At 35.2% G+C, this 10342-nt stretch overlaps 2 protein-coding genes across 2 annotated transcripts; both read left to right on the top strand.

Moving 5' to 3' along the window:
• On the top strand, positions 97 to 3916 carry LOC18608793 (transcription factor VOZ1). Its single transcript, XM_007043657.2, has 5 exons — positions 97 to 238; positions 669 to 915; positions 1088 to 1246; positions 2065 to 2575; positions 2813 to 3916. Exons 2-5 carry the CDS (start codon positions 691 to 693, stop codon positions 3274 to 3276), a joined length of 1359 nt encoding a protein of 452 aa, XP_007043719.2. The 5' UTR covers positions 97 to 238; positions 669 to 690; the 3' UTR covers positions 3277 to 3916.
• LOC18608792 (trans-resveratrol di-O-methyltransferase) lies at positions 6081 to 9812 on the top strand. Its single transcript, XM_007043656.2, has 2 exons — positions 6081 to 6922; positions 9321 to 9812. Exons 1-2 carry the CDS (start codon positions 6137 to 6139, stop codon positions 9627 to 9629), a joined length of 1095 nt encoding a protein of 364 aa, XP_007043718.2. The 5' UTR covers positions 6081 to 6136; the 3' UTR covers positions 9630 to 9812.

Below are 10342 nucleotides of genomic sequence, written 5' to 3' on the forward strand. Positions count from 1 at the left end.
TGAAGTTTTCAACTTCACCCGACATATTTATACAGTTTAATGAGTTAAAAAGCTACAAAGGAAAACGACAAGAAGTGGGTACTAGAAATAGTTGCCCGGTCTTTTTCCTTCTTGCCGGGGGCTGCTTCTGCTTATCTGGAGGATGCGCTGGACCCTCACTCCTCTTACCCTTCCCCTTCGCATGTAATATCAGCCCTTTTAATCCTTCCAGCCAAACAAATCTCTTTAAACTCTTTAGGTAATGTATTTTTTCTCTTTATTTCTTATGTTTTTTTTGTTCTGTTCTTTTTTTTTTTTAACCCTAAAGTTGAAAGTTGGAATTTTTGGGAAAGCTTTGGGAGATCAAATCAATAACCCAGTGTTTCTTTCTTATCATTAAGCCATCCTTTAACTTGCAATCTTATTTGTTTTTTTTTTCATGGTTTTGGGTTTTGTATTCAATCTGGGAAATTACTTGTTCTGTTTTCTTATTAGGGGTTTTGGGATGATTGAAACAGTGGAAACTGGAAAGTAGCTAGTTTTGGGATCACTTTGGTGAAAGGTTTTAATTTCCTCATGTCCACATTCAGTTATTTCATCATTGTTTTATTTTTTTTAATTGTGTGATTTAAGGGTTGAAATTCTTAGATATTAAGGTTTTCTGAATTCATTCATTGTGGTTTAAATAGGGTTTGGGTTGGGGAGGGCGCAATGCAGAATAACTCAAAGAACAAATGTATATCTGCATCTCACCAGCTGATGGTGGACAATGCCAAGAACCGGCTCAATAATCTTCAAGAACGGTTCACTGATCTTCAAGCCGCTAGGAAGGAAGGTCGAGCTGGTGATGTTGCAGTGCTGGAGGAGCAAGTTTATCAGAGTCTTCGTGAGTGGAAAGCCGAGCTCTGCGCACCATCCCCCGCCACTTCTTTACTTGTTTGTATCTTTTATTTTATCAACACTAACTTAAACTTTTTGCATCAATCTCTAGTTTGCTGTAAATAGAATGGGGGGTAAATTCTGTTTGTGAACTCATTGGGTTGTTTTTCTTTTAATTTTATTGTTTGTTTGCCTAAGGATGAAGTAACGTTTGATTAATTTTATGTAGGGTGGTAGTCTTGGATCATTCTCAGATGATATAAATCGATTGTTGCAACTATATGAGGAGGAAGATGATGCGTCTAGTCCATTAAAGGGACCAGCAGTGCTGAAGCCTGAAACTGATGTTCAAAGCCTTAATCCATGTAATTTACCAGTAGTTCCAGAGGTGAGAGCTATATCTCTGAGGGAGATTGTTAATATGGAGAAATATTTATTACTTTTTCTAGCGCTCTCTCTCTTTAAAAAAAAAAAACCGTAGTTAAACACTATTTCTCTGAAAAGAAAGGAAATTAAATTTTGAATCAGAAGTTTATGTTTGATTTTAGTCAATATATTTCTTTATTAAGCAAGACTGGGTGGAGCCATCCTTCTCTAGTAGGAACATTGGCAAAGTCCAGGTGCCAAAAGTTTAATTTCATTTGATAAACCTGTACCCTTTGAACTTGATTGGTATGCATGTTCCTTAATTGTGTTGCTCATACTTTTTTACTTCGGTGTGTGCAAAGTGCATCACATAAAGGGCATAAATTTGTATCTTTAAAGATATTAGCTCTTGTATGTTGATTTTCTTTCTCCTAATAATAGTCATTTTCTTTTTAAAGTAATGATGGCTTATTTAAGGACACACCTTCTCGCTTAGATTTCTGGATATTAGACATGACTTAATTGAATTGATCATTATGCTTCCATTTTTGACTTTTATGTATAACCCATCTCAAACAGAAATTTAAAGCAAAAGTATGCAACTGTGTAGATTTCTTTGAAAGACTCATTGATTTAGCAGTCCAAGCATAAATCTGTGAAGAGATAAACATATAAATGATTCAATGATGTTTTCTTGAGTTGAATTTTGGCATCATTATTTTTTCTTTTCTGGTTATGTTTTGTTGGTTTTTGTGAGCTTCCAGTGGTTTATTGGTAATCTTTCACGTGAAGTCATTTGCCTGGAAGTGGCTGATCAATAAAACACATTTTCTACCTCAGGATTATTTAGTGAATCATGAGCTACAACAACATGGTTTGCAAGGATTTGATCCATGTAAAGTTTCTACCTCAGCTTTGGAGACCACAGCGGTTGGTAATGACATAAATTATCAATTGGATTATCATCCATTTGATTTACAGCAGGAATTTGACCATGGGCCTCTCATTGGTGCCAATGGTACTGAAGATTGTGTGAAGGATGCTAGCCCCAACATTCTACCAAATATCTCTCCTCCACCTTCTGCTTTCATGGGACCAAAATGTGCTCTCTGGGATTGTACTAGGCCTGCTCAAGGATCTGATTGGTATTATGACTACTGTAGCAGCTTTCATGCTACTCTAGCTCTAAATGAAGACCCCCCTGGCATGACTCCAATTCTACGTCCTGGTGGAATCAGTTTAAAGGATAATTTACTACTTGATGCACTTCGAGCAAAGACACAGGGTAAAAATGTTGGCATCCCTCAATGTGAAGGTGCTGCTACCATGAAATCTCCTTGGAATGCTACAGGTAAGCCAATACGCTTTTGCCTTTTTTGTTTTCTTGCAGCTATAGTAGATAATGTGGGATGATTTGGTTCAGCTTCTTACGTGAAATATAGTGTCTGATTATTTTGCCCCCTGCTTTCTTTTGTTTTTGGGAATTCTGGCATGCATATTTTACTTGGAAATTAAAAACCTTGCTGCCTGTTGTCCTTTTTCTTGTTCTTCTCTGTCCTTTAACCAAACAAATGTCTTGATATTGCAGAGCTATTTGATCTTTCTTTACTTGAGGGTGAAATAATCCGAGAGTGGCTCTTCTTTGATAAGCCTAGGAGGGCATTTGAAAGCGGGAACAGAAAGCAAAGGTCATTACCAGATTACTCTGGACGTGGTTGGCATGAATCAAGGAAGCAAGTGATGAAGGAATTTGGGGGGCAGAAGAGGTCATATTACATGGACCCACAACCTTCTGGCCAATATGAGTGGCACTTGTTTGAATATGAGATCTATGGCTGTGATGCTTTTGCTTTATATAGACTGGAGCTAAAGCTTGCCAATGAAAAGAAGAGTCCCAAAGTAAAAGTTTCAAAGGATTCGCTTGCTGATCTGCAGAAAAAAATGGGAAGGCTCACGGCTGAAGTTCCTGGAGATGACAGATCTCCTGGTAAGGGCAAGACAAAGGCTAGTAAGAAGGCAGATGCCAGAAATGTTAGTTCTGCTCAAGATTAGATGACCATTTAAGATTACATGCTTAAATATGGATCTAGTGTTTCTGAACAGTCATCTTGCTGAGAAGATCAACTTGCTGTGGTGGCATATAAATGAGCAGTTTGTTGTGCATTTGGCATCGAATGTCATTCTGCATCAAGCTTGCTGTAGTTGCTATATAGACACATATCTTAGGGAGTCATTATCTTCGATAACTCTCTTTCTTTTTCCTTCTTCAATTGCTGCTTGGTGGCAGCTTTTTTCAACAAGGGGACGGCTCGGGCATCACACCATAAACTGGGTATGGAAATACGTCTCAGAGATGCTGGGCCTGGGTGCTCTTTAACTGCTTATGGATGGATTATGTACAGAGTAAGTTGAAAGCTCTATATCTGACAGTATTCTAACCATGGGGAGGACGGTAAAGGCTAAATATAGATGAAAAAAGTGTATAGGGGAAAAGTATTGGTTTCTCCCTTTGATCATGCAAGTCGTGGATTGTTTTTGTCATCCTTGTAGTTAATATACAATCAAATGGGTGCTCTTTTACTGCTTTTGTTTGCAGTTTCTATGAGACATTAGTATTTATGCTTCTTCTTGTTAGAAGTTTGTTCCTTTCTGCTTATAAGTTATTTATAAATATGATGTGCTTGATTTATGCTTGTCGTACATTTGCATGAGAAGCAATTGTAAAGTGACTGTTGAGGGATCAAGCCTGTTCCCCTGCCCCTGCATGGTTTTAGGCAGATAAGGCCAGGCCTAGCTGACAGAGAGAAAACATAAGCGAGTGGGATGATCGTCTACTACTTCTACTTGTCCTTTTTCTCAAGCTTCAAACCTTAAAGGCAAACAATTCTTAAATGTAACAATTTAGTATGTCCAAGAGGCTTAATAAATATGAAAAATTATAAATTTCAGCATAGCAAATCTAACATAACATCTCAATGCAACATACAATATAAGCTAAACTTCAAAATATCAAACTGAAGCAAACATTCAACAACATTTTTCATGAACAACTAACTTAAAAAACACATAAGGAAATTCAATCTTAACTTTCCAAGGAATTACACATAAATTCCAACAATCAATATTTTAATAAGGATTTTAAAAAATTGTATAATAATAATTTGAAAAATAGATTATTTAATATTCGATTTTTTTATCAATTTGATCAAAAAATTTATATATTGAAAATCGAACCTAATAGACTAAAAAAATCAAACATGAAAAATCTAATTTCGTTATCTACTGATGTCGTAGACAACAAAATTCTACTATAATTCTCAAATAAAATCTAATTTCGTTCTTGTATAATTTGGCTTATAAAAAATGAAATTTTTAATTCTGTTCTTGATTTAGGGGTTTTTTAAATGAAAGTTATTTAACACAATTAGAATTATCATTAACAAGCTTTTCATAAAGGAAAAAAAGAAAGAATTATCATTAACAAATTGGATAAATTTTATTAATATTTATAATAAATATTTATATAAATTATTTAATAATATTAAAATTAAGAAAAATAATTTTAATGAAAATCATTAAACGCAATTAAAATTATTATTTATAAAACAGATAAATCTTATCAAAAGAAATCTACAATAATAATTCAGAAATAAAATGAAGAAACTGTGGTTCTCTGTCAACTAAAAAAAATTTAACACTATCTGTATTTGTACATATACTATAAATTATAAATATAGATAAATAGATTATAGATAGTGTAGATAAATGTAGATGTAGTTGCTTAAGGTCTCAAAGGGTTGTTAAAATGGAAAAGGAGGGCCTGAGGAGGAGGAAGGGACAAGGGAAAAAAAGAAAGGTGGAAAGAAATGAGACAACAATCCTTGAATAGAATCTTAATTAAGAAAAATAAAATATAAATATAAAATTGCTCAGGTGGGTGACGTTAGATTTGGCCATGTGAAAGTGAGACATCAAAGCGATTTAGTAGCCAATTTATTGGTAGTAAATCAAATCAAATGTTGCCGTTTTAGCTGCGGTATCCACTCCATGGAAAACACAACCCAAAATGCGTGATGTGGATCATAACGTTTTCCATGTGTGAGTGGGACACATCACGGGTCTGTCATTTCTTTGGACTTCACTTTTTTGCTTTTGTAAGAAGTGTTTACATCAAATATTATTAGGTGGAGTGTTTTTTCTGTCACGTTAAACACGCAAACGCGTGTAAAAATAACATATCCCTATTTGCCTTTAGTTGATTTATCCATTCATTGGCTGGGTTTTTTTTTTTTTTTTTTTATAATTGAGAGAGAAAAATTTAAAGTCTTTCTTTTTAAGTAGGAAGATCCTATTTCAATCAATGAAATAAATATTTAAGTACTTATTCATTGACTGAGTTGGTGTCTATTAATTCATAAAACTCAATTATTGAAAACTTTAAAAAAGTAATATATATATATATATATGGACTCCATTTTTTTTATAAATGTAACAAAATTATTATTATTAATTTTTAAGAGCTCATATATATTGATATGATAAATATTAATGACACATAATTATTTAATTGATTATGTCTAATTTTTTTTTTATTTTTTCGTGGTCGAAAACCTGTAAACCTAGTATAGTACTTTTCTTGAGAGACACAATTCCGTTTTTAGTTAGAGGAGAAAGATATTGTGAATCTAGTTGATGTGGAACTTAACAAGCATGCCCCAACAAGATAATTTAATAGACACATTTTTTATTATAGCATGCCTTTTTTGACCATGGGTTTAATTGATTAAATTATATTAGTAGGCAAAAATTCGTCTAAGAGGACCATCTCCACTACTCTTTATATAGCATATTTGAGTGCCATAATGCTTTACAACAAATTAAAAAGAAGGACCTTGCATGCATCAAGATAAAGATGGATGTGGTCTGTGTGAATGGGGAGAAGCATATTAATGATCATGAGCTACTTCAGGCTCAGGCTCACGTCTGGAACTACTTGTTCAACTTCATAAACTCCATGTCTCTAAAATGTGCAATTGATTTAGGCATCCCCGACGTCATTCAAAACCATGGCAAGCCCATGACAGTTACCGAGCTGGTTGCTGCACTGCCGATCAATGCTACCAAAGCAAGCAGCATTTATCGGCTCATGCGCATTTTAGTTCACTCGGGCTTTTTTGCGCAACAAAAGCTAGGCAATAACGACCAAGAAGAAGGGTATGTTCTTACCCACGCTTCTCGTCTCCTGCTCAACGGTGATCCCTTGAGTGTGACACCTTTCTTGAAGGCTATGTTGGATCCCATTTTAACAAAGCCTTGGCATTTTCTAGGTGCCTGGTTCCAAAATGATGACCCGACCCCATTTGATACGGCGCATGGGAGGACATTTTGGGACTATGGTGGCCATGACCCAATGCTTAGCCATTTTTTTAATGAAGGCATGGCTAGTGATGCTCGATTGGTTAGTAGCATACTGATTCACAAGTGTAAGGGGGTGTTCCAGGGATTGAACTCGATGGTGGATGTTGGGGGTGGCATAGGTACCGTGGCCAAGGCCATTTCTGATGCATTTCCACACTTGGAGTGCACTGTGTTTGACCTTCCTCGTGTTGTTGCTGGCCTACAAGACCGTGGGAACTTAAAATATGTTGGAGGAGACATGTTTGAGGCAGTTCCAGCTGCAGACGCAGTTTTACTCAAGGTTTTTACTAACTTTATTCTTATTTTCTCCTTGTAATTCTTTTTAATTTTTTGCTAATAATAAATTAATATTTTTTTATAAGTCATGAAATTGTGCATTTCATAAAAAGAAAGGTTACTAAATTCCATAATTCTTCAAAGCAAGATAAAAAAAATCCCTATCGGGAGTACCTTGCTCACTCTCTTTGTGCAAAAACAAAATATACTTCTTCACAAAATATTCTTTAAACAATTTCAATTCAAAATCTCATAAAAAAAAAAACTCAGCAAACATGCTTAACAGTTATCTCAATCCCAAACACAACAAAACCGTGAACAACTATAAAACTCATCAAATATGCTTTAGTTGTTTCTTCTCCCTGAACCTATCATCTTAATCAATCCGATCCAACTCATAAAAACGAACATTTCCTTTGCAGCACACATTTCAGAGCAAGTCATCACAAAAAAACACTCAGTTACCACATTCAACATGCTGATTGTAATCATCATAAAAAAGCAAAATTACTTGTTTATCGTTTTTGAAAACCTTAAAAATCACCATGCAAATAAAATAAAATAAAATAAAAAATCCCGAATCCATTCTCGTCCTTTTCCTGAACAAAACCACACCTCTAAACTGCAGGAATCTCTAAAAGTTGAATCTCAATTTACCAATCAATGCAGAGCTCACACACTTCCAACCTACAACGACTCAACAAATCGATATCCTAAATCCTAAAGACCCCAAAAGGCATATGGACACAAATAACGCAACAGCTGACCAAAGTAAACCCTTTAATAGTTTTAACAATAGTAAATTCAAGGAAGCTGCGTAAGAATGCTCCATCGACCAACCAAACCGAACCTCAGGACTTTCGATAACTAGAATCATTCGACAAAGACAAGTACCAATGCTTGTCTTTGCAGAATAATCCCCGTGTTTTAATTCCACCTCACCCATGCTTCAACACAAGCTATCTCCTAAAAATCACCCCAACAAAAACTTGTTTCAGGCGATCCCCAACCATTCATCCCCATGCTCCATAAATCAAAAAGTTTTCAACAATCTCTTAGCCATTCAAAATAAAATTTGACAATAAATCCAAAAGACAACAGTCAAATAAGCCTCAACATAATCACCCAAACCTTGCTTTCAATACGAATAAAACCCAAGCCCGTGCTGCCATTTGCCTGTGTGACGCCTTACCATCGCGAGTTCCATGCAACCCAAAACCATATGCTAATTCTATAACCCTCAAATTTCAGTCTCCTCGCCATTATCTCTTTATAGATCTCTGGATTTATTTCTTATGATACCTTGCTGCTGCCCTTACCCCTTCCAACGTAGTAAATCTCTCCAACAACATCTGCTCACTTCCAACTACCTTTAATCCTAGTGCTTTCCCAAGGTTCCAAGTTTCCTTGGCTTCAGCCTTGATGATGCTATTTCTATTTCTAACATCACTGTCCGACAAGGATATGTTTGTTGCCCTTTCCTCCTTTCCTCCAGATTTCTTTTTGATTTTCTTCTTTCCCCCTTTCTTCTTCCCTTTCCCTTATCTATTCCTCCCTCCACCTATTTTTACCTCAATATCACTTAACGAACCAACTCTTCGATTTCTTGGTTTCCCAAACCATGGAAATTCGTCCACTTCCTCTGATGCTCACAAATTAATTGCAAGGTTTAGGGTGCTTAGAAAACCAAATTAAACTGTTCTCTTAAAATTTGGAGATTAAATTTGGTACAAAATTATTACTTGGCCAAGTAAAGGCTAGTCTATATTTACTAATGTATTGGATTAGCAAGATTTTCATACATGAATTTGACGATAATGATCTTATAAGTTTCTAAATATTGTTTAGTATGTACGTGATCATAGGTAACACATTATAACACACTATGTGAGTTATTTTTCTGTCATGGCAGCACGTGGTTGGGAGATGAATTTTGGGTTGTTGGGCTCATTTCTTGAATTTTGCCTTATTTTTGACTTGTGGACTGTGAGTATTTACCTTTTTGTTTGAGTTGTAGGATGTATTTAGGGCAAGAAATTATCTGACATATCTCTAATTTTTTGTCGAGTGCTCAATTAGCCCAAATAATAGAGAAATTAACCATCCCCTTCATATAGTCAAAATGAAACCAGGTGATATAGCATATACCTCAAAAACCCCCAGCTGGACATGTATAAAGAAGAACCAAAAGAATTTAAACTCGTTTTATAGAAAATTAGGTCAAGATTTAATAAAATAAAACTCATCTCCACTTATCTTGTTGTCCTTCTAATGGTTAATAATCTAATTCTTCCCTATAAATATTGTCACAGGAGTAGAATAGAGAGATTTGTAAATTAAATGAAGTAGCTCAAACTGATTAAACTCGATGAGGTCATCACTTATTTATGATAATTAAACAGTGGATATTGCACGATTGGAATGATGAAGAATGCGTGAAGATTTTGAAGCGCTGTAAAGAGGCAATTTCACGAGGTGGCAAGGGAGGGAAGGCAATTATAATAGACATGGTATTGACGGAGAAGAACCACAAAGTGAATGATGCATCCATTGAAACGCAACTCTTCTTTGACATGTTGATGATGGTGTTGGTGACTGGAAAAGAGAGGAACGAGGAAGAGTGGGCTACGCTGTTTTTGGCAGCTGGTTTTAGTGACTATAAAATCACTCCGATAATGGGTTTAAGATCTCTCATTGAGGTATACCCTTAAGAGAGTCTTGCTTTATTCTTATAAGAATAATAAAACTACTATTATTAACTTTCATGTTATTGTTACAGTTGTTGGTTTGTACTTGTCTCTACTTCTATTGTCTTATAGTACTAGAAAAGACTGAACTCATCGATTAAGAAATAAAACATTACTTCACTTGAATCAGATTTATTGTCCCGTTTACATTGGAATTGTTGGTGTTGATCTTACTAACTAAAAATTCTTTCAATTTCTTAATTCAAAGGGCTCAACCAATCGGGTTTCTTGTCAAATAAAGAACATAATTCATGCGAACCTCGATTAGTAATAGTAGTTGAAATGGATGAATTAGCTGAATTAATTGCCCCTTTCTCTCACATTTTTAGAAGCATAGGTAATTTATCATTATTGAACATTGAAAGGAACCTCTTAGCCGAAGCTAAGCAAGTATACAGCTAACAACGACACATTCAGTTGTTAGTCCAACAACTCCGTTGTCTCGCCTGAGGTTCGCATTGTTTTATTGAGCCAAGGCGAGTTTCTTAATCGATAATATCTCATGTTCAAGAAAGGAACCACTCACAAACTATAACAACCCACAAAAACAACAGCCTCATTCAACGCAAGACCTTTGTATAAAAAAATCGAACCTTTCCCCAAATTATTCCCATGGAAATCTTGTACAAAAAGTCGCAATTAAGCAATTAATAGTCCAGTAAAATCCGCATCCATTT

The sequence above is a fragment of the Theobroma cacao genome, chromosome 2 (genome assembly GCF_000208745.1).
Source record: "Theobroma cacao cultivar B97-61/B2 chromosome 2, Criollo_cocoa_genome_V2, whole genome shotgun sequence".
Taxonomy (NCBI): domain Eukaryota; kingdom Viridiplantae; phylum Streptophyta; class Magnoliopsida; order Malvales; family Malvaceae; genus Theobroma; species Theobroma cacao.